Below are 25,798 nucleotides of genomic sequence, written 5' to 3' on the forward strand. Positions count from 1 at the left end.
TTTTTCGCTGCCAGGTACACGGGGATGACGACACACACAGACGAGGCGATCAAGTACGCACGCGAGACCTCGTTCTCGTCAGCCAATGGGATGCGAGGAAACGCAGCTAAGATCGCCATCATCGTTACAGATGGTAAGTGACCATTTAAAAATAATTGCAACTACACTCACACATGCGGATAATTTTGCTAATAAAAATACCATACTCTGCTTGTTTAAGACGATGATAAGAAGTTCCGAAATGACACAGAATAATCGCAAGGGTTATGAGACACATCTCGTATCTTCTGATTGCTTTAAAGCTGAAGGAGTGCATTCAACAACTGCAAAATCTTTGGAATACGCTGAACGCATAGTCAATTGTATTCGATAACTTCTATCAACAGGTCAATCAAATAACCCCGCCGCCACGGCCTCCGAGGCCGCTCTCCTCCGACAACAAGGCATCACAGTGTTCGCCATCGGTGTCGGCACAGGGATAGGTACGGCCGAACTGAATGCCATGGCAACCGACCCGGACGCAAGTCACGTATTCCAAGTGGACAACTTCAATAATCTGGACACGATTAAAGGAACGCTGTCCAAGAAGACATGCGAAGGTATAAAAAACATATCTAAGGTATTTCATAAACTTGTATAGTTTATACACATATTATTGGTACATGTTAGTCATTTCGTTACAGCATTACCCGAAACGGGGCTTAGTTATCCTGTAAAACATGTAACCAGCAATATGCTTTGCTCGGAACCAGCCATAACGGGAATGGGTTACTTCCAGTCACACGAACCAGTATTACCAATATTTCTGCAAATATGCCTTTTTGTAGGCTTTAATGGCTAGGACTGGCTATACTCACCTTAATGATGTTTAAACATATTTGAATGACATTGTGAGCAGAAAAAATATCGACCTTGCGCTCCACCACGATACAATCTTGTTTGTTTTTTTACCAACACAGATAATTTCAACTATTTCCCGGTTAATAAACAAGGCATGTGCGTACAGTGTCGACCAATATTAGTCTATGCAGTCCGCATAGGGAAGACACTTTCCGCTCAAACTGAATTCTTGTTAAGAAAGTCTTCCTTTAAGCAAAAAAATCCATAAAAGCGTAACTCCCAGACCCCTAAGTGTGTCATTTTTTTTCCCCGTAGTCAAGGCTACCACCATGCCCCCGACCACTCCGCCACCCAAACCTGACTGCGAGGCCCAGGCCGATATCACGTTCCTCTTGGACTCGTCTGGCTCCGTTGGCTCCGCCAACTTTCAGAAGATGAAGACGTTCGTGCACGATATGATGACCAGCTTTAATATTGGGCCCAATGCAGTTCAGGTTTGTACTAAATGAAGTTAACAAATGATGACCAGCTTTAATATTGGGCCCAATGCAGTTCAGGTTTGTACTAAATTAAGTTGACTCATATGATGACCAGCTTTAATATTGGGCCCAATGCAGTCCAGGTTTGTACTAAATGAAGTTCACTCATATAATAACCAGCTTTAATATTGGGCCCAATGCAGTTCAGGTTTGTAGTAAACTAAAATAACTCATATGATGACCAACTTTAATATTGGGCCCAATGCAGTTCAGGTTTGTACTAAATTAAGTAAACTGATATGATGACCAGCTTTAATATTGGGCCTAATGCAGTTCAGGTTTGTTCAAAATTAAGTTAACTCATATGATGACCAGCTTGAATATTGGTCCCAATGCAGTTCAGGTTTGTCCAGCTTTAATATTGGGCCCAATGCAGTTCTAGGTTTGTACTAAATTAAATTAACTCATATGATGACCAGCTTTAATATTGGGCCCAATGCATTCAGGTTTGTACTAAATGAAGTTAACTCATATAATAACCAGCTTTAATATTGGGCCCAATGCAGTTCAGGTCTGCACTAAATGAAGTTAACCCATATGATGACCAGCTTTTACATTTGGCCCAATGCAGTTCAGGTTTGTACTAAATTAAGTTAACTTATATGATGACAAGCTTTAATATTGGGCTCAATGCAGTTCAGGTTTGTCCAGCTTTAATATTGGGCCCAATGCAGTCCAGGTTTGTCCAGCTTTAATATTGGGCCCAATGCCGTCCAGGTTTGTACTAAATGAATTTAAAAGAAATGATTACAAGCTTTGATATTGGGCTCAATTCAGTTCAGGTTTATCAAGCTTTAATATTGGGCCCAATGTAGTCCAGGTTTGTCCAGCTTTAATATTGGGCCCAATGCAGGCCAGGTTTGTCTAGCTTTACATTGGGCCCAATGCAGTCAAGGTTTGTACTAAATTAAGTTAACTGATATGATGACAAACTTTAATATTGGGCTCAATTCAGTTCAGGTTTGTACTTTATGAAGTTAAAAGATATGATGACAAGCTTTAATATTGTGCCAATTCAGTTCAGTTTTGTACGGGTACATGAGTAATACATTTAGTTTGCTGTCCGGCTAACGCAGTGATTGGTAAACGTGCTTTTCACTTCGGCGACCCACGGTTTAATTCCCATTCCGGACGCATGTGCGTTTCATTTGTGGTCACTTAACTGGACATGTTGTGTTTACTCCGGTTATATGAAAGACTTCTCAGAATTTTTATTTTTTTAGAGACCACTTATTCGAGATGACGTAAATCATAAGTATGAATGTTTCGTGAAAAAATGCGATCTCATACTATCTCATGATAATATATGTATCTTAAGCTCAACAAATGTTATATAGTTTATTAATTGCATCATACGTATAAAAAATGTATTCATGGTAGGTCAATTAAATGACAGAAATGTTTTTCATCCTATTGCAGCAATTATGACTCATATTTTAACTAAAAGAAAGGTATTTACCATTAAAGAGTGAACACCTATTGAATGTATTATAAAGAGGCGCAAATGTAAATATTTCTTCATAGCCGCACATCACGTCCATATTTTAACTTTTATTTCACAAAAACAATAAATTGACGTACATGTGAATAGCATTAACAATGGGGGATTAAAGCTCACATAGCTGTTTTAATAAACGGCTAAAAGAAAGAAAAAGACATGTCGTCAAGATGTTTTCTAGGCATTAACTTATTGAGATATTTAACTTTAAAAAAAATACCCAAATAAAGTTCATTTCACTAAACACTGTTTTGTTTGTAAGAATTAAGTTAACCATGTTGCAAAATTAAATTGACTGTCCTTATCTTTAAGAGTAATATCGACGGCCATTGATTGATTGACTCAAGACAATTAACCTTCGTAGCCGTTTGTCCTAATCTGATTGGTTGATCCGCTTGGCAGGTGGGAGTGGACACGTTCCACACGACCGTGAAGACCGAGTTCCACTTGATCCAGTACAACGATCGCCCCGGCGTTCAGGCGGCCATCAACAAGATCCCGTACACCACCGGGGGGACCAACACCGCCGAGGCCATCAAGTACATGGCCACCGACAGCTTCACCGCCGCACATGGTATGATTTATATCAGACTCGTTCTGGAAAAACTGGGCTTTATACGAGGTTCATATATAATAGTGTTGAATATATGTGGTTGTCCTTAAGCCATCATTAATCACTTTTCAATCAAGGATTTAGATGACCAATTATGGATTTACCAATAAGTGATAAACACATGGTTGTATAATTCAATCCATCTAATGCATCCCTTGTAAAAACAACCAAATTCAATGCAATCCCAAGAATACCAAACCGGATTTGATGCAATCCTTGGGCACCCATCCGAATTAAATGTAACCCAAGGAAAACCAAGCAAATCAAATGCAAACGCGTAGGCAACAAACCAAATTTACTGCCAACCTAATGTAATACAAACCCTTTCACAACAAAACAAAATTAATACAAATTTTAGCGAAACAATCAAATTGAATTCAACTCTCAACAAACTACCGAATTTGAAGAAACCATTGGACAACCAGTCAAATTTAATTCAACCGTTTGAAAAACTAATCGAAATTTCATGCAAACCATTAGAAATCAGTCGAACGACGGAACGATTTTCCGTCTACCGGTTAAAGAGCAGAAAACGAAAATATATAGCCTTGCCTCTCTGTATGTCCAATGTTGTTTGAGAGATAATTGGAAGTATTGGATTATGATCTAATTTATCACCGAAATAGTATAAACCCAATCCTTGCTTGATAAAGTATCATTTGATCGATTGCTTTTTAGTTTTGAATCTAGACTGACGAACTCCATTAATTATAAATAATTTAAGCTTAAACGATTACAGAGAAAGTAAGTAAAGTGTAAGTATTTTAGATAAAACGCACTCACACCTTTCAAACTGGACTTAAGATGACTGAGCCATTTTATAAAGATGGCATTGCTACGATTGCAGAATACATTTTTCGCTTGTTGTTGAACTATTTTGTTACGTGTGTGTTATTATATATCCAGATTATATTACAAACTACATTATGTATTTGTATTTTTGGATACGCGAAGTTTTTTTTACAGCACCACATGTTATTTCTCCTTCATATATAGGTGACCGACCGAATGTTCCAAATATAGCCATAGTAGTGACGGACGGACAGTCGGCAAATCCTACCCTGACCGCTGCGGAGGCCAACAAAGCTCGTGACGCCGGCATAACGCTACTCGCCATCGGTGTAGGCAGCGGCATCGGGCGCACTGAACTGAACGCCATAGCTACAGATCCCGACAGCACTCACGTGTACATGGCCGACAATTTCGACGCGCTCAGTTCTCTAAAAGCAATGCTTTCCTCGAAAGCATGCGAAGGTAACTTCATTGGCCTTTCAGTAAATAATGTTCAACACAGAAAATTACTATTCTGAACTGGACAAAGTTGCTAAACACGTTTGAACTTATCCTCAAGACATGACTCACTGTCTTAACTGTTAACAATTTCAGCGTTGTGTTGTGAAGGACAAATAATTTACGCAAATACCGGTATGTTTATTTATACAAAGTATTACAATTTTGACACACACAGTTTCGAAGCCAGTAGTGAACACAACAAAAGAATGCTCGGCGAAAGCTGACATCCTCTTCATTCTCGACTCGTCTGGAAGCATCGGAGCTCCTGACTACCAGAAAATGCTCACGTTCGTTCGTGGTGTCGTTTCCAAATTCGACATCGGTGCGGATAAGGTGCGCATAGGCACGGAAATCTTCAGTGATCGAACCTACATCCATTTCAACCTGAATCAGCACATGGCTCAGCAGTCTGTGGACTCCGCCATCGCCAACATTCCGTATATAGCGGGTACAACAAATACCGGACAGGCATTAAAGGTGCGTATCACGTGACATTGCGAGCTATGCAGGTGTCCATGACTTCAATGTCATATATGTTGATTCGTTTGACCTCACAGAAAATCTATGCGGTACAGAAAAACGTCAAAATCAGAGATGCAATGCAGGTTCATATGACGTTACAATAAATATACCAAAGCATGCGCGTATTACGTCTCTATGTTAGCATTTCAGATGCGTATAACGTTACTATGCAATCTGTCAGAATTCTTGCTTTGTAGGTACGTATGACGTCACTTGACGACAAGCGTTTTTCCTTTAAAGAATTTTTAACAATTGCAAGTTATTGTTTTAAATATCATATTAATATCTGTTCTTGCTGCAGGTTGTAAAGCAATAAAACAGTTATTACCATGTTCACATATGTCTTCTTCAATACCGTCATCTCAAAATAAAAATACGATATATTTGAAGATTCAGTTCCTCGTTTTTTTATGCATGAACTGTATGCATTTTGCTTACGTACAGGATGCTTACACTAAAATGTTCACCGCGGCGAACGGCGACCGCGCGGACGCTCCCAAAATCGCCATCGTTGTTACCGACGGTCGCTCCGGCGACAGAGTTCTCACGACTGCAGAGGCCCAGAAGCTCCGGAACCAAGGTGTTCAGGTAACGATGCGATGTTTTTACATTGTCCTTTTTGTGTGAATGGATAATTATAACACTTCCCCTTTCAAACATGGCGGAGTGGATTGGTTTGCTAATCTCGGTGGGTCGGTATGGCTATTTTATTATATATTTTTATGAATGCCGATGTATATATTGATCAGTTTATAGTTGTCAATACTTGATTAAGTTAACTGATTGTGGGCTAATATATCATTGAAAGACCATTTCTCATGGCTGAATATAAATCCAGTAATATAAGTTTCATTCCTTAGACAAACTATCTTAGACGAGCTGAAATGGTACTCAGAGTTTACAACTTATAAATTGACGATACGCTTCAAGATTTAGATCCACTACTCAAAAGGAAGAGTGCGTAAAATATAATTAACAATGTGTGCATGATTTTACAAGAAATGTCTATCACACAATGAGTCGTGGCCCTAGTCGATATATTTCGTATACATAATTATACTTATTTAAATTAAACTAACATTGGTGCTTAACATGGTTCAGCATTGCTTGTACCTACGAACAAGATCAAGATGCGGATGACACCTATATATCACATGCATAATGTGTTATCCAGGTGTTCGCTGTGGGTGTCGGTCCCAACGTTGACACCACTGAGCTGAACGCTGTGGCCACTGACCCGGATAACACGCACGTGCTCACCGTACAAGATTTCAGTCAGCTCCAGCAGATCTCCGCCTCCCTAAACAGCAAAGCATGTGCCGGTGCGTAGATAAAATACTGCTCAATAAATATATCTGATGAACAATATACGTAAATGTATCAAATTCAAATATGTAACACGTGCGAGATATTTTCGATTATCATACCACCTCATTGATATCTGCCTGATATAACGTTGCCTGATATACTACAGTATTTTTTTTAAATCATAGTCAACAGGAAGTTCTTATATCAGTCATATGTGGAGGATGGTCATATTACTCGGAATCAACTATAAAGTAACCATTTTTAGTAAAATCGAATCAGAATCAACAAAACAAACAATGTGATACCAAGATGTAATATATTTTAAACACAAAACGCAACACAAACAGCAAAAAACAAATTGTTTTTCAAATATTAAGCGCGCGTGCTCATGACGTCATTATTAACACGTCAAACGACAAAAGTCATATTCTTTCCCGCTAAAACTACAGTTTTTTAGCGCTGTTTCATTATTTCTATACAATCGGCGACGTAGAGTTAGGATAAACAAAAAGGCAGGTTACTGCCTGAATTTTTTGTAATATATCAGGCTCGGCACGAATAAAATAACGGCTCGGCAAGCCTCGCCGTTATATTTTTCTAAGCCTTGCCTGATATATTACAAAAAGATCAGGCAGTAACCTATTATTCTCTATTTACCACCATGAATAAATGTGTCATCATCATCATCATGCTCTCACGTCACACGTGTTAAATGTTCGGTCAAAATGTTCACTCGTTTTGCATTAGTCAATCCCTAATTTATACAGTTCAACAAATTTACTATCATGACTTACTAGCTCAGTTTATTAATAGCTAATGCATGTGGACAAGTCATTTTTGACCGTTTAATATCGTCTTCTTTTACTGTTCTTTGGGAAACATATGTTGATTATTCAATGCTTATGACGATTCAGAAAGTTTTAAAGACGACATTAACGAGAAAAAAATATTGTTTAAGAAAAGCGTTGCGATAGCAAAAAACCCATAAAACAAAGGTAGCTCTACATTCCTTGTTCTAAACAGTACTTCGTGCTCAACTTCTTCATCATCATTATCTTCATCATCGTCCTCATCAATAACAAATTACAACGGTGTCAACCCGCCGTTTTATTTCTCGCACCAGCCATTCCGCCCACGGGCATGTCCCTAACCCCAGTTCCCGGCACCACGATCTCCCCGGATGCGTGTCAGGACAAGAACCCGAACTGCCGCGCCTATAACATTCCCGCTGTGTGCATTGACTATGCAGGCTGGACCAAGGACAACTGCCAGAGGAGTTGCGGAATGTGCCGTAAGTGGAACATTGTGTGGTAGAAGGGTTACAATCAATTAAAGACACACATATATATACACCGCGGTAGAAGGGTTACAACGAATTCAAAATATTTACGCCTTCCATACTTCTCGCCGTGGTAGAAAAACGAAAAAGGTAGCAGTGACAGTGGTGGTATTGGTAGGTTATTGGTAGGTTACAGCTGCGGTTAGTGTTGTGAGTTGTTCAGTAAAGTAATGCGATTCTGAAGTCCTCTTTGTTGATAAGTTGTGACGGAAGAGGAAAGTGTTGGTACAACTTTTTTTAAGGAATGCATAAACCAATAAACAAAAAAGGCAATTATATGTTAACATTAAATATAATAATACTAATTTTTATTGGCTTTCAGAGAATTTTATTTTCAATATTTTTGGTGTGATTGTATTTGTACTTACAGTTACATAGTCCCTGGCCTGGTCAAAGTCAACTATGTTAAAACATGAAAGATTGTTTATATAGCACTTTATTTGCTTACTTTTACATGTATGTTTATTTGATAAAACTTGTATAATTGTTCTTCACTTTGCCCATCACGATATGTACTTGGTCTCTTTACAGCCTCTCAGCAGGCCACGCCTCCCCCTCCCTGCAGGGATGATCTTCCCAACTGCAACCAATACGAGCCTTCAACGTGCTCAAACCCAACGTTCAAACCCTGGGCAATGAACAACTGTAGGCAGTTCTGTGGCTTCTGCAGTAAGTATTGCGAACACTTGAAAGATCAAACGCAGTTGGGACAGTATAATCCCATAATTTGCGCGCAGCCGCTTAAACGCGCTTGCGATTGATTGCGAGGCGTATAATCTGCCTTACAGGGTAGCCTTGCCGTTCTCCATCACAGGGGCAAATTTCTAAAGTTCCATGATGAAAATATTACTTAAGTTGAATTTATGCGATCCATTCTTCGTTTTTTTACGAAAATCGATATGCTATGTTATGAATTTCAACTATGATTTAAAAACAAAATTCAGGCCAACACTTCAACTGTTCAACCCGCAAACAAACAAATGCATTGAAATAATTTCAAGTAATTTCCTGTTCAATTTTTTGCTTAAATACTGTTTATAAAAAAATAAATGGGTATCCATGTCGTACCATTAAAGTATGTTTGTACTTCATTTTACCTTACGTGATATAAGCTTGGTATCGTATTTATACATTTAGTTCTTAATTTTAGTTTAGAGTTCGTCGTTTTATTTTAACAGAATATTTATATAATGAGAGCTGATATAACCGATATAGTGTTATTATAAAATTGTTAAATATGCATGGCTTTATATGACGGATATTGACTCCACACACGTTGTTACTTGTATGTACCCATGTGGATGTATATGCCATTTTCTAATAAATTGTTTCCATTTTAGACCTTGTTGAATGTAAGCGTACCAGTACATTTAAATTCTGCTATTTGCGAATGGTGAATTAATTCTATGTCCCGACCCTCAATATAACATTTTTTTTTGCTTATTTGTTACAGGTCTTGGAAACCAACAGCAAACTCTTACCGGCTATTGTAAGTATTTTGTATGGATGCATGCATAGTAATAATGAATATCAAGATAACGTTCACATTTGTTACACCATTTAGTATGACTATAGTGATTATAATGTTAATCTGAGGCTGTGATTCTCAAAGCAGTTTTAGTCTACTATCATCAAATACTTCAAAACATCAATGTTTCCATCATGTTTATCATTAACTATTGTTTACTGACTGCAGCTAGGTTCTAACAGTTACCTTTATTTTACTTTTTCAAATATAACATTACTAACATTTTGAACTAATTTGCTAAAAAAATCTAATACGCAATTTTTACCCGGACGTGGTTTCACGTTTGCAGTTGGCTCGTGCTACTACAACGGAAAGCAGTATAAACAGGGCGAGAAATGGGACGACGGCTGCTCGTACGAATGCACGTGTGACGACGCCTCCAGTGGACGATACAGCTGCTACAACAAGTGAGTTCGAGTGCCAATGCATGTTGTGCACGTTTTTATAAAGTCGCTTTGAAAAGACACTTTTTCTGTTAAACCATGCAAGCTAAGGTTCAGCACCCCGAATCATTGTTGGGTGGTCAATAAAAAGCAATAAATCGATCGTTAAGTCTAATTTATAGGGCGCCCGTTTTTCAATGAGCTTTTTGAGTGTTGGTTGACTTTTTAAAAAAAAGCATGTTGATTTCGTATCGTAGAACATCATTGTAAAATAAACTGTCTGTTATTTATTTACAGTGCAATTTAAATGCAAAGTAAGGCGTCATTTTTGCAATAACCTATATTTTATGAACTCTGTTAATTACCACGTTTGTTTAAATTGTATTTCAAACCTTCATCGTTTAAAAGCATTTTTTTTTAAATTTCATATTTGTATTTCCATTTTACAAGCCCGTAAAACTCGCTTTTCGACTTCATGGTGTGATAATAAATTGTGTTGATAGAGATGAGCATTTACACGATGTATCTCCGGATTCTTCATACAGTCTTTTAGCCATATTGTCACTTCCTTACAAATGAGGCTTACCTGTCAAACGCCAGTATCTCTGTTTAATTAATTCCAGTAATTTAAATCATTTGAGTAGGTCTCTGTTATGAGTTCTTTATGTCAGTTACGTACTGACCAGTTATTAACCTAATGTTTCTAAACAACAGTGGTCAGTTTTAAATAATTGTTGTACGATCTGCGATCATAGAGGACACTGTTTTATACGACTGCGTTCCTCTCTGCCAGGTGCCCGCTCTACTTCAACCTGCCTCCGCAGTGTACGCTCGTGAACAAGGGTAGTTGCTGCCTGGAGCCAGTATGCGACTTCAAGGGCACGCAACTTACCACAAACGGACAGCAGCCTGGAACATACAATGGCGTCAGTAAGTGGAGATCTTTGCCATGGTCATGTAGCGCAATTGTCTGGTTGTTTAACCCAGTTATGCCTAGTGGACTCTCCCATCCTTCTAAATTGGATCAATTTATTTCCAAAATTAGGTATGTCTAGTATATTTATTTAAATTTTTAGAATATTTCTTACAGAAATTCCTTTAAGCAAACAGCACAGACCCTGATGAGACGCCGCACCATAAATGGGTTAATGTTGTTGTAGTAAGGAATTAATTCAAAGCGACGTTGATTTTGATTATCAATCGTTAGATTTGTTCAAGTATTAAAGACGAATGGACATTCCATTACATTCTCATATATGTAATATATATCTCTAAACTATGTTTAGTTAATGCTGAGAATTCTGTTAGTGTTAGTTTGGCCTTCAATCATGCAACTGGTTTAGAGTCTTATAAAAGTTAAACTTATTATAAGACCCCGCAGATCGCCTTTTTACCGAAATACATTTCTGCTAAATATCTTAAAAAATAATTATTGAGCACAAATGTAAGATATATTTTTGTTCAAGTGCGCGTCCAGCAGGGCTGCATTCGATTACATATATTTTTACTTATACAAATATTTCCTTATATATTTAATGCATAAACAAATTAAGTCTCGGTCTCGAATCAGCACCATTATTGTATTCCATTTGCAGAGGTGTGCATGTACAAGAACACACCCTACTATCAGGGCCAGTCGTGGCAAGACGGTTGTGACAAGAGCTGCTTTTGCCAGGACGGATCGGTCGGCCTGTACACTTGCCAGTCCATGTAAGACCGTTTTGAACTCTTACAATTCAGACTGAACCTTTTTAAGGGTAGTCTTCTTACAATATACAATTGCGTTGTATTAGCCAATTACTTATGTAATTGAATCGTCACATTTTCATCATTTGCAATCATGTAATCTTATAGTGAAAAAAGATTCCAACGATACGTACAAAGGATGATAGTATGTTCAGATTGTTTTTCAAATCTCACATGTCCTGTAACACATGAATAGTGAGTTAAGTTCAATTTAGATTGCATATAGAAAAAGGGTGAGCTCGGGCTTTATATGTTCTTCTTTGTAATTAATTCATATAAGTTGTACAGTTAACGTCTTAAATCTGCTCTCATCCATGTGCAGTTCCACCATTAGGCATACATAACCATTAAACACGACATCGTTATCCATGATACTAGTACTTGCAAACATATAGAATTGTTGTAAGTTAACCAATTCATTCAGCAACACAACAATAATCACGATTTTGGCAAGAATTTTTTTACCTATTCATGCCTAGCGTCTAGAAAAAAGGCCTTGGCAAACAGCATAGACCCAAATGCGGCGTCTCATCAGGGTCTGCGCTGTTTGCTTAAAGGAATTTCTGTAAGAAATATTTTAAATATAGAAATAAATATACTAGACATCCCTAATTATGGAAATAAATTGATCCAATTAAGAAGGATGGGAGAGTCCACTAGGCATAAATTGGTTAAGACAGAGGACGTGTGTCAGCTCATGTTAAAATCAAACTAATGTCACCTTTATCGTTCGATATAAACCATTTAACAAATACATAAATGTGTCCTTCTGATTCGTAGCGGTTTATTAACCATTCGGGCAAATGCACCTGTAGTAACTCTTTCAATACACAGAACGACAAAACAGTTGTTTATTGGCATGTAAACAACGATAAATCTAATTATATTGCTTTAAATCTCTCAGCTGTGCCCATTACGACACTCTGCCGACGGAGTGTCGACTGGAGCGTCCCGCCGGCAAGTGTTGTGAGGAGCCCTCGTGCGACTTCAACAAACAGTACGGCCAGTTCACCGGAGCCGGCACGCTATCCGGTCATGGAGCAGGTAAGGATAATTTTTTCATTAATTAACTAAACAAAACAGATGCGTGTTAAATCATTTAGGGGTTTTCTCCGGGAACACCGTTGCCTCCTCCGTCCTAAGAAAAAAATCCCTCTAAATTGTATGCGCAAAAAAGCTTATAAATGTAGCTGTTATTTAATATTACTACCCTATTTCGCAAGTCTCATTTAAAATAAAATAAAAATGAAGTATCGGGAACACCATGTGTTTTTACCTAATGCAGCATAAGGATTTAACAAAATTCATAAGCTTTGTAACAAACTCGTAAGCATGCCACTTATATCCATGACATTTTCGCATACGTTTCCGCTGCAGGCTCCGGCGGTCCAACCACGGTTGGTCCCTGTGTGGACAAGGACGCCAACTGCGCGCACTATCCGCCGGGCACCTGCCAGGACCCTAACTACGTCGGCTGGGCTCACGAACAGTGCCAGAAAACATGCGGCTACTGTCCGTGTATGTAGGCTTTTCTTAAAATATCGATATTAATGGGTAAGTTAATTTGATATTTATTTTATAAAGAACAAAAAACAACAACACACAAAACACAAAAGATAATGTGTCGAAAAATATATCGATCAGATTGGAACACACACTAATTCCAAACTGAAACTCTAATTGTATTGTCTTACTTTACTGAATTAATCAGTGCTTGTGCGTTTTATTACGAGATGGACTTCCAAACTATGAACTAAATCACGTATTTATGAGAAAAAATGTTGCCTCGTTCCATTTCCCCGGTTTAAATAGCTTTACAAAACAACGTGGATACATTAATTTCTGTATAATGAGTTTTATTTTGTAATGACAATCACAATTAATAAACGTTAGAATTCTTATGGTTACGTTATTTAAATGCACTTGAATTATTGTTCTACAAACGCAAATAAGGCTCCAATGTTTTGACTTATATTTATATCATGGTAACATACGGTGTTCAATTTTATTTTCTTCGCTTGCAGCTGGGTCTCCAACCCCTGGTCCCAATGGTAAAACATGTTTATTTTTTCACTTGTTTATGTGGTACGAATATTTCATTTATGATCCATAACGACAGTAATGTTGATATTGCTATTGATAAGTAAGTTTAGATATTTCTGCTTATATTTTTTTGTCCGCTTGCTGCACGGCATAATTATATAGATTCCAGGCTTAAATACACAAATTGGCATTACGAACCAAAGCACAGCTGCGATTACTTGAGCATATAGGAGATATAAACAATCATCATAACGCTGCTGTTATTCGATAAGTAAGGTGCGAGGTGGAACAAACTTGCCATGCAACATTGCGGTTTTATAATGTTTGTCGTTTGTTTTCAGAGGCAAGAAACATGTCATTCGACTGGGTCTGTTTTTAGCTCTAACTATTCGATAAATAGACTAGCTTAAACAGACCCATCTAATACATTTTTTTCACGCGTTTGGCAACGTCGGCGTAATGTTCTGGTTAAAGTTTGCGTGAAACAAGTCTATAGCACTGTCACTATTGTGACTTCAATTAAAACTCCACACCTGCCATTGGGAAAATCATGATAGGTCACTGACCAGGGTACACAAAGCTGACCTGCATTTGAGCATTTTGTACTTGTTTGAATTGAGTGCGTTAAATCTCTTCTTGATATATTATATTAGAAATTGAGATCGGGTCATTATGAATGGTCATCGACCAAGGGCCATAACTCTGACATGCAATTCACATAATTATGGTATGTTTTGAATTAAATTAATCAGGAACAGGTTTGTGCGCAACCTGTATGTATCACTGTATCTTCTACAGATATATCATACATGCATTCAGGTTCACTAACCAAACGAATGCTATACTGTTACCATTAAAAAAGTGTAATTTTGCACCATTTGTTCTATTTAGATATAATCTGGTTTGCGTTTATATGTGCTTTAACTGCTTTAGATATGTATTTTTTTTTAAATATGTCTTCGTGGTCATTATGTAAGGTCAGCGACGAAAAATATACATTTTATTATAAAAGTAGAAGAATATTTGAGGAACCACTCTTGTTTTATATACATATGATAGGTTCTTACAATTTTATTTGATTGATTCATCAAAAATGTTCCGTTAAATTCGTGTACGACAAAAATAACCATAACGTATCGCTACAACAAATATATGAGGTGTTTCTGCTGTTTCGCTAAATGAACAATAGCGAGATTTCTGCTATATCTCTAGAACAAAATGATATTTGCGTTGTTAATCACGCGCGCCTTTTTGTCAGATGTTTGCGTCTACAATGGTGTGTCCTACCACCAGGGACAGAGGTGGGACGACGGATGCGACCTTGAATGCGTCTGCGAAAACGCGGCCTATGGCTTCTACAGATGTCAGAAGAAGTATGAGCCAAGAATTGACTAAACGGATTAAATACATTTTTACTTTGATGCTTTTTAAAGCGATTGGTAATTATCTTGAACATTCTGCTCGTACTTTAGCCCAGCACGACTTTTTGTAAACTTAAAACAATACCATGATTACACAAATTTGTCAGGCCGTGTATTTTATGTGCACATTTTCCCATACTTTTAAACACTACGCACATATGTATTTTTTTCGACAAAACTCCCATTTGGTGTTAATGCCAGGTGCGCGGATATCGTGAACCTGCCCCTCGGTTGCCAGCAGGTGAAGGCGGTCGGCGATTGCTGCGCCAAGATCCAGTGTACCGGAACCACCGGTACATTCACTGGCTCCCAGACGGTAGGGGGAACCATCGGAGGATACCCCGTGCCGCAGCCTATGCCAGGGAGCGGAACTGGAATGACCGGAGCCCCCCAGACCGGAAATGCAATTACTGGAAAACTAAGTGAGTCGTTAGTTATTTGGTTTTATTGAAATATACATTACATGAAATACTTAACGCGTTGATTTTGCGTCATTAATGAATAATTTTACCATTTTTAGCAATTAAGTACGTGTAAGTACACTTTATATGTGTACTTAAATTAATTTCACGTTCATCATGCAGAAAATACAACGGGTACCTTTCACGAATAAATCTTTATTTTAATCATTACGTTTAAATTATCGATGTAAACAACAAAAAAACAACAACAACACCAACAACAACAACAACTGAAACGAACAGAAACAACCTCGAAACGCAGCGTTATATCTCGCTTTTAGATGGATGTCTGTACAAGGGTACGTACTATGCGGTCGGACGTCGCTGGGACGATGGCTGCGACTTCACCTGCACATGTGAGGACCCATCCCAGGGCCTGTACAAGTGCACACCAAAGTACGTGCCTCGTATAATATGGCATGGTGACATTTTTAGCTCGGCTGTTTTCGGAAAACCCGAGGTATTGTCATAGCCAGCTCGTCGTCCGGCGTCCGCCGTGCTAAAACATTTAAATTGGCTGTAAAATCAAAGTGCTTCCACCTACAACTTTCAAACTTCATATGTAGATGCACATTGATGAGTTCTAGACGCAACACCCATTTTTGGGTCACTAGGTCAAAGGTCAAGGTAAAAAAAATCTGTCAAGCTTTCATTTATTCAAAACTGCACCCGCAGCCGAGCGTTGGCACCCGTTATGCAGTGCTCTTGTTTATAAGAATCCCCCATCATAATTCGGTGAACGCGCATATAGTGGACTGTCCCATCCTTCTAAATTGGATCAATTTATTTCTAAAATTACGGATTTCTAGTATATTTATTTCTATATTTAAAATATTTCTTACAGAAATTCCTTTAAGCAAACAGCAAAGACCCTGATGAGACGCCGCATCATGTGGCGTCTCATCTAGGTCTACGCTGTTTGCCAATGCCTTTTTTCTAGATGCTAGGCATAAATGGGTATATGCAAATTCCCATCATGAAAACTCGTTTTGATTTTGTTAAGTTTTAAGGGCAGTGGTAAGGCCACAGTGGCTAATAAGACAAAATGCATGTACTGTAAATATCCATATCCAAGACTAAGCAGTCTTCAATGTATTCCATAAGTATTTAACATGATATTGCACTGACTGTAGTAAATGCGTTCATGTATTAAAGCAATTCATAACGATTTAAATTCTAATCAACATTATACCAACTAAAACTAATTTAAGCCAGTATCATTGAAAGTCACGGAAGTTGGCGCATATACAATCTCATAAAAATCATTGTCAGACTGACGCTTCTATACCATCAGCTGACTGGATCTTATAACGACGCACAAGAGGTCACGTTCAACTGATTTTTTTCAATAACCAATCAAATCTTTTCCCTCATAAGTGTTTTTTTTGGTTTACTCGGATAATTATACCCAAACGCCTTTTCATTACGAAATATTTGATTGGTTAAAAAACGGATACGGAATGGTCAACTGAACGTGATGTCAGATCCTCACAGCGACAAATAATTAAGTGGCTGCTAAGATTTTATTTTTAACATCTTGTTTGTTTAACCAATATACACATGCAAATCGGTCATTTGTTTGTATATCCGTTCCAACTACGTGCATAATTTCAATCGGTCTACGCAACAATATTGCACACGCATTCTTTGTTAAATCCTCTTTTAAACCGATGAAAAGATCAAATTAAGATTCTCTTTAGCCTACTTTATCAATCTAATTGTGGACAATAACGCAACAACATGTTAATTAAGACAATTACATGTTTTTGATTATTTTTTTTTATAAAATCGTATTGTACATTTCCGAGTGCTTTCAGAATCAATTCCCTATTTTAGATGCCCATCGTTTGGTTCACTGCCCACTGGCTGCACGATGCAGGACAACCCGAACGATGTTTGCTGCCAACAACCAGTATGCGCACCGGGTACCACTGGCACGGGCGGACAGCCAGTTGTACTGGTCCCCACTTACGGAAAGGGTTTCACGGGATTCGGCCCTGTAGTAATGCCACAGGTTGGCTCGGGTGCCAGCGGTATGAACCCTACGCTGCCCCCAGGCGTGACTGGATCCATGATTACCGGCTCAGGACGTAAATATCTTACACGTTTTGTATAAAATGATAACATTTGCATTGATGTATTTTCAATTGATTCTAAATTTGTTATAAGAGCAACGGGAACATTACCAGATCTGAATTCGTCGAAAGTGATTGTTGGACCTTGTGTAATGTACTCACTGTATAACAAATGGCATTTAAAAGCGTGGAACTTACGTGTTTTTGCGATCGCTCCACAGGCGGCTGTGTGTACAATGGTCGTGTTTACGGTCAGGGTTCCACCTGGGATCAGGGCTGCCAGTACAAGTGCGAGTGTGCGGACGCCAACGCCGGCCAGTACATTTGCATTGAGAGGTAAACGTACGAGTCTCTCGTACAAAAAGGAGGACTCTGAATCAGCGTGCGAATGTTATATGAGTCGCGTTCTGAGAAAACTGGGCATAATGCATGTGCGTAAAGTGTCGGCCCAGATTAGCCTGTGCAGTCCGCACAGACTAATCAGAGACGACACTTTCCGCTTTTATGACATTTTTTCGTTTAAATGAAGTCTCCTTTTAGCAAAAATCCAATTTAGGCGGAAAGTGTCGTCCCTGATAAGCCTGTACGGACTGCACAGGCTAATATGGGACGACACTTTACGCACATGCAATATGACCAGTTTTCTCAGAACGCGACTCATATTTTCGACATATTTCATAAGATCCTAATACAACCTATATGGCTGGTTTGAAACAAGCCGGCCTACATAACTTGGTTGTTAAAATACGTACAATGACATCGGTTTAAACTTTATATTTTATTTATGATTCATATGAATTCATTATGTGTATTATTATACTTTGTGAAATTTTCTCCAAATTACGATTTGTAAATCTATTCGTGGGTATTCCATTATTTAAATTTCTGTCACTGACTGCTTTTCTTTGTAAACAAAATGTGAATACTGGTATTCTTTTTGCTACTTGACCTTTTATAATTAATGTGAAAATTCTGTCTTTAGGCCCACTGTCAACACAACCCTGTTAACAGAGACGGCACATTTTGACATGAGATACTTAGCCGATTAAAGTACACTGAATGATGGTTCACGTCGGACCTTATAGGATCCGTAATCGCCTGGTGCCCCGTAATTCGTTACATACAAAACGTTCATGTCTCATGAAGTCAGGGACGACGTATATTTTGGGATAGATACCCCGGTGTACATGATGTTGAAAATGACATTTACAGACCGTCTCTTAAAGAGACTGAATTAGTGTACGCAGCAATGATTTAAATCAAGTTAACTGCCATACCTTTATTAGACAATTGGCCCACATGTAGTATTTACTACATCTCGAGTTTCAACCTCTCCTCTCGTTACATGGTGCACACTATCAATCCACCATGGTATATTCTGCAAACGGAGTCATATCGACCATATGCTTGTGTAATTCATTTCACTCTCATCATTGGCTTAATCTCGAGTGTCCACGCCTCCTCCAGGTGCACGGTGTACACCAACATCCCGCCCCAGTGTACGCTGCAGCCGGATCCTGCCGACAGCTGCTGCAAGAGAATCAGTTGCGACTTCAACATGGTGGTCACCACTTTTGCTCCTTTCTTTGCCCAGACGACACCAGCTTCCGGCGGAGGTGAGCATCAGTTTTATTGGTTTTCACTGAACCCATATTTATTTTATTATTAGCATTCATTTAGTGAAGAATACCTGGAAATGATATCCTGATCATTTCGCTCTAGCGGAATTATATATTTTTTAACAGCATGTGAAGTCATTGATTGTGAGAGCAAACGATACATGCAAACAATATAAATCAATAAAATACACATTTAAACGAAACAGATGCAGAATTAAGGGGCTCTTTTCCGAGTATAGCTGCGAGTCGTTTGTAATATGATCTCGTCACTTTGCTCGTAAAAAAAAATTGTATATGGCCGCTCATGAAATTTTAATTGCATGTTACATTGAAATAAATAATAATCGTCTTTAACTTTATCATTTACGCAAGATATTACGCACCAAGTGGCCTTTCGTTGCTGCGTTTTTGGTTGAGTCACTCGATTTTTTGGACATCGCATTTTTATAAAGTAATAAATGTCATTAATGTTTGGGCGTCTGTCTTCTGCAAACGGATTCGTTATTTCAACGCACTTTGATACATATGCTTTTTAATTCTAAACATTAATTTAATGATCACATTTGATTGGTCTAACCAAAAATAAATACATGCATTTTATTAGGAAAAATATCGCCCATGTTGTGATAGCCGGTGGCAGTAAAAAATACTGCCACTGTGAAATATTATGAGGAGATTTCCTAAAACCATTCGCGGTCGACATGCCAATATAATTTTCAATGGGTGTGCCATGTGCTATTTTCAGCTTTCTGCAAGTACCAGGGCTACTACCATCGCCAGGGTGAAGTGTGGAACGACGGTTGTGGGCTCACGTGCCGTTGTGAAGATGCGGCCAACCATTACTACCAATGTACCGACAGGTAAGAACGATCCTGCTGGGATCTAATCGCAGCGGCAAATGATGGTCTGTACATATTGTTTCTTAAGGTAGGACCATAAATAACGTACTAACCAATTCTTGTACTGCATGTTCCAGTCGTTCAAAAAGCAATCATCTCTGACATGTTTTGTTATTTATATTAATAAAACATTTATACAATAAAAGTTTCGTCACTGTGGCGAAGGATATATGTAGTTCGCCTGGGGACCGGGAGGTTACGGGTTCGATCAATACTATGGGAATGCTTTTTTATATTTACTCCAAAGACAGAGTACTGGTTATACCCAGGAAACGGACTTGGGGGCGTCTCAACAAGCCGAAGGCTTTCGATGCATTGGATCTAAAATAAATTGTTTAAATTTAAATGAAAGTTTGGTCCGATATGATTTTAGCTTGAAACCGATCAATGCTTCGCCGTAGTACTGATGCTTGCTATAGAATCGAAACCACACAAAGTGTGATCTAAATTGAACTAAAATACTAATATGATATTTCGACTCACTGAGAAAGAATAAGTCTTAAGTTCCAAACTATACCGTAGCGCCACATTGAAAACATTGCTATTGCATTTGTCGTTTGTTTGTTTAGATGTCCAAAATACGACAACGTGCCGGCAACGTGTTCCTTCGTTGCCGATCCGAAAGACCCCCAGTGTTGCCGTGTACCCCAGTGTCAGAATGCTGGCGGGACAGTTGGAACAAGCGGCTTTTCCGGCAGCTTCATCGGATATGGCCGGCCGCAGAACATCCTTCCATCCCAACTGAACAACACTGGCTACTCTAGTAAGTTTTCCGTTAATATAACTTTCATTTCGTAGTTATTTGGTTTTTAATAGATGTATTTTTACAAGCAGAAACCACAACAGCTGATCACGTTTTGGCGTATGATCACATTGTAACGTGAAATCATGCTGTGACATATGATCACGCTATGGCATGTGATCACGTTATGTCGTTAGATCACGTTATGGCGTGTGTTCGCATTGTGGCGTGTGATCACGTTGTGGCATTTAATCACGTTGTGGCATGTGATCAGGTTGTGGCATGTGATCACGTTGTGGCATGTGATCACGTTGTGACGTGTGATCACGTTATGGTATGTGATCAGGTTGTGGCATGTGATCACGTTGTGACGTGTGATCACGTTGTGACGTGTGATCACGTTGTGGCGCGTGATCACGTTATGGCATGTGATCAGGTTGTGGCATGTGATCACGTTGTGGCGCGTGATCACGTTGTGGCATGCGATCACGTTGTGGCATGTGATCACGTTGTGGCATGTGATTTTTGTGACGTGTGATCACGTTGTGGCATGTGAACAGGTTGTGACGTGTGATCACGTTGTGGCATGTGATCACGTTGTGACGTGTAATCACGTTGTGGCGTGTGATCAGTTTGTGGCGTGTGATTACGTTGTGGCGTATGAACACGTTATGGCATGTGATCACGTTGTGGCATGTGATCACGTTGTGGCATGTGATCACGTTTCCACGTTGAAGCATTTGTTTTAGATAAACGTCGATAAATGGCACTGCATAGATAATGACGTTATAAAAAATGTCATATCGTTACTCATCATTGTGATCTTCCAATCCCTAACGTGTATGTCGTGTTTGCAGATAAATGCCTGTACAAGGGGCAAATCTACGACCAGGGACAGACCTGGCAAGACGGCTGTGACTTCGAATGCGAATGCGTGGATGCCTCCAGGGGAATGTACAGATGCTCGGAAAGGTTCGTTTGCTCTTACGTGATTTTGTGTGTGCTTAACTTATTTAAGTGAACTCTCCCATCCTTATAAATTGGATCAATTTATTTCCAAAATTTGGGATGTCTAGTATATTTATTGCTATATTTAAAATATTTCTTACAGAAATTCCTTTAAGCAAACAGAGCAGACCCATGCGGCGTCTCATCTGGGTCTACGCTGTTTGCCAATGCCTTTTTTCTAGATGCTAGGCATAAATGGGTTAAAATGACCACACTTAGACATATCTTGTTAAATTGTTTAGCATATGTTTACACTCGATGCATGTTAGTATGAAACCATTACTATCTTAAACACTCGCTTCTTTTATATGCTAGGCAAAGTTGCTCATCAGCTGGGTGCATATCCTGTTTGTTTTTGAATGGTGGTCATTACATTGATATCACATCGCCCACGTTTCACCCGCAGATGTCGCCGCATCGCTGCCGTGCCGAATGGCTGCACGTTCCAATCTGAACGCATCGGACAGTGGGCTACACCACACCGTCTCTCTGATGTACGAAGGCGGCCGTCATATTGGATTTGGAACTACTTTTGAAAACAATATGGCGGCCCGACGGTTTCAAACCTGACGTAAAGAAGAAACATTAAAATGTGTTGTTTGTAGCTCGTCTGTTTCAAAATTACATTCTTTAAATAATATTAAGTGTAAATCTGTGAATTCCCACAACACAATTACACTTGTTTAAATGTAAAGTTTCCGATATTGACATTGAGTACTCCTATAGATACACTGGTTAACTTATTTGTGTTTGGATCTGACTTTACTTGTCTTTGTAGCCTTTGCTAGACTGTGTGTGTCTTTGCAGTGTTTAGTGAGACCCACTCTAATCTAAATTTGTAAACAGGATAGTTATACATGTCAATGTATCAAGTCAAAAAATGTAATAATTTATACTAGTGTTAGTCTATTGCAAGATTTAGTTCACTGATATATTAATTAAATGTGTTATTACTATTAATCACTTCAAGTGGCATAATAATCAATCAGTTGTGTATTGCGCATCAGATCCAAGAAAGAATCGACGCTTGCTGAAGAACTTTTTATTTCAAGATGGTGAGCATAATTAATTGTAGATTTCACCAAGCGCTTATTATATCTAGTTCTGCGGGTTTTCAATGTACATTACATCAATAGCTTTTGCTGCCATTTTGTTTATCGGATGCAATTTAGTTCAAACACCCATATGCCAAACGATTGACTGCCCAGAATGTTTACCCAATTCTTGATTATGGACATTTTAGGAGCAAATTATCGCGTTATATAATTGTGTTGTTACCAGTGCAGCAAGCGCCGCTTGTTTTCAACAACGAAATGTTAAGTCATTGAAACTTTTAAAGTGTTTTCTGTGGAGTTCAGTAACAATTTTTATATGTGAATATCTGTAACATTATATATATATTGTTAAGTATTTTTTTATTAAGCTAAGCTTTTCAGTACATTATACTTTCTTGAAGAAATTTTGATGAAGTAATCCCAGAACTTTCCAAGCATATGTTCTGTGTACATCTTTTTTTCTTTATCTGTTTCTTTTACATTGAAAATACTAGTTGGAAACTGTGTAGAGCTACATGTATGATTGTCCCAATTTTGTACATGATCTGATGAACATTACCATTCCAAAACTCTATTTTACTGTCTGTTCATGTCAATCTACCATCTAGTCAATTAATATTTCTGTGTTTTTTGTTTAAACTATTTGGGATTATTTTGATGCATGCTACATCAATTAAAAAGTGTTATTTTTTACCGTACAAGTAATCAAACGTTTATCTTGTAAAATGTTGCAACTCGGCCCTGTTTGTATATAAAGTTCATTGAACATTATATAGATCTTAATAGTTTGTGCAGCCCAAAATGTCATATTTAGTTATTCTCATTATTTGCTACTTAATTGCTAGCATAAGAAACATACCATTGTAGTTATTTGAATATTTGTTTCGATTTAGTTGTTGCAGTTTCTTACCGCCTCACTGTCACATGTACCAACGCATGTACTCACAGATGTAAATAAGCAAACACATTTTCAACAAATTGTTGGGCTATTTGTCCAGATTTTTATGGGGATCAATTATCTATTGAAATAAAAATGGCATTTAATTGTTTCTATAACAAAAAAAGTGGTTTTAGATAATCTTTTTCTGATTTCAGGTTCAGTGCTGGTGGAAAAACATGAGTTCCTGATCCAGAGCAGCTTTAAAGGCTAGCCCTTATGATACATGTCATTATCAATGTAATAGATGCCTTAAAAAATTGATGGAGAATAATTGTTTTAAAAAAACTTAAAACGTTTATTTACACATTTTGTGTCAAGACTTAATTAAACAATTAATATAGTTTACAGAAATTATTGTTACCAATATTATTGCTGTTAATTGGAACATCCTTATAGTGTAAGCAAACACACCTTTCTATATGGAGAGGAAATCCAGGTTCAAATCCTGGTGGGGATCCCATATTAGCAGCAACTTAGATTATGTTCATATTGATTATACAAACAATACTTTTTGTTGTAAAAGTGTGTTGTATTTAATATGCAAATAAAATTTTCGTTGTTTTTTGATAATTTTCTCTATCTCACACACACTTACGCAGTAATTTTGTTTTACTTCATGTCATGTATCATTCGTATTAGGGCACCATTATTAGTTTCACAAGATATCAGATGTCAAAAACAAAGGCCCATAATTATGTCCTGGCAATTTATCATAATTATAAAACTTTTACTTTGAAAAGAAAATGTTTTTTCTTTGTTTCTACTACAGAATCTAATAAAAACGTTATTTATCGTACTTTATTACAAAATCAGGATATACGCCGAATATCTTTTTAGCTCCACTGGCCAAAGGCCAGCAGGGCTTATGTCATGGTCCAGTGTTCGTCATGCTTGCGTCTGTCCGCGCGTTAACTTTTCCTTTAAACATCTTTTATCTTTAACATGAAGTACAAAAAAAAGTACCAAATTTTAATTGTTTTTGTCCATAGTCTTAATCTAAAAATCCAGATTGAGAAAGAAATAGCCCTCAGTAATGACACATTACAAATCTTTGAACAAAAATGGAAGCGGATAAAATTTTCATAATGTTTGTCCACTTATATACATTTCACTCTAATGTTAGTTTATCTTTCTAAAATATTTGTGTATATTTTTTTTCAATCTTATAAGATCATTGTGAATATACAACAAAACACACAAGTCCAGTATGCTTTCTTCCCACTTTATACAACTCATCATTTTTCATAACTGTTCCTCTGTTTTTCTTTTCTTTTCTCTTTAAAAAAAAAACACCTATCACAAACAACCAAAGAAAAAACATATTACCCAGTTTTTTGTGTTTTTTTTTTCGTAATCTTAAGGAAACCAAAAAAAGTATATATATTAACATATCTTGTATAACATGTCTGAACTTTATTGCTTTGTACAATCACTTTGTTGTATGATCATATACATGTATACATTGTATGTACTATATTGAATAAAAAAAAATGTAAAAAAATGTAAAAATAAAATAATTATAAAACTTTTACTTTGAAAAGAAAAGGGTTCTTCTTTGTTTCTACTACAGAATCAAATAAAAATGTTATTTTTCGTACTATATAATAAAATCAGGATATACGCCGAATATCTTTTAGGCTCCACTGGTCAAAGACAAGTGGGGCTTATGTCATGGTCCTGTGTTCGTCGTGCGTGCGTCCGTCCGCGTGTTATCTTTTCCTTTAAATATCTTCTTCTCCTAAAATGCTGGTCCAATTCTGATCAAATTTCTCAGGAATGTTCCTGGGGTGAACCTCTTTCAAATTTGTTCAAATTATGCCCCTGGGGTCAAATTTGACCCTGCCCCAGGGGTCACAAAATTGAAAATTTGCTTATATAAGGCCTATTTTGTGAAAACTTTCAAAATCTTATCGTCCATAACCATTG

General features: G+C 37.8%; 1 protein-coding gene and 1 long non-coding RNA gene across 2 annotated transcripts in view; one reads left to right on the top strand and one right to left on the bottom strand.

Moving 5' to 3' along the window:
* LOC127844344 (uncharacterized) overlaps window positions 1–25,798 on the bottom strand; it is a 66,781-nt gene that overhangs the window by 26,835 nt on the left and 14,148 nt on the right. The window lies entirely within an intron of this gene.
* Window positions 1–25,798, top strand: part of LOC127844332 (uncharacterized) — a 46,595-nt gene that overhangs the window by 6,641 nt on the left and 14,156 nt on the right. Inside the window, 27 exon segments of the mRNA XM_052374440.1 lie at window positions 15–133; window positions 387–599; window positions 1,156–1,334; window positions 3,280–3,451; window positions 4,487–4,744; window positions 4,959–5,260; window positions 5,750–5,893; window positions 6,480–6,627; window positions 7,737–7,904; window positions 8,484–8,621; window positions 9,406–9,441; window positions 9,770–9,887; window positions 10,657–10,793; window positions 11,459–11,573; window positions 12,514–12,653; window positions 12,987–13,127; window positions 13,634–13,660; window positions 14,911–15,025; window positions 15,275–15,495; window positions 15,816–15,930; window positions 17,371–17,624; window positions 17,831–17,945; window positions 19,077–19,225; window positions 19,974–20,088; window positions 20,697–20,890; window positions 21,727–21,841; window positions 22,284–22,314. Of these exon segments, the coding sequence (XP_052230400.1) occupies window positions 15–133; window positions 387–599; window positions 1,156–1,334; window positions 3,280–3,451; window positions 4,487–4,744; window positions 4,959–5,260; window positions 5,750–5,893; window positions 6,480–6,627; window positions 7,737–7,904; window positions 8,484–8,621; window positions 9,406–9,441; window positions 9,770–9,887; window positions 10,657–10,793; window positions 11,459–11,573; window positions 12,514–12,653; window positions 12,987–13,127; window positions 13,634–13,660; window positions 14,911–15,025; window positions 15,275–15,495; window positions 15,816–15,930; window positions 17,371–17,624; window positions 17,831–17,945; window positions 19,077–19,225; window positions 19,974–20,088; window positions 20,697–20,890; window positions 21,727–21,841; window positions 22,284–22,314 (3,979 nt within the window).

Source organism: Dreissena polymorpha, chromosome 9 (assembly GCF_020536995.1).
Source record: "Dreissena polymorpha isolate Duluth1 chromosome 9, UMN_Dpol_1.0, whole genome shotgun sequence".
Taxonomy (NCBI): Eukaryota; Metazoa; Mollusca; class Bivalvia; order Myida; family Dreissenidae; genus Dreissena; species Dreissena polymorpha.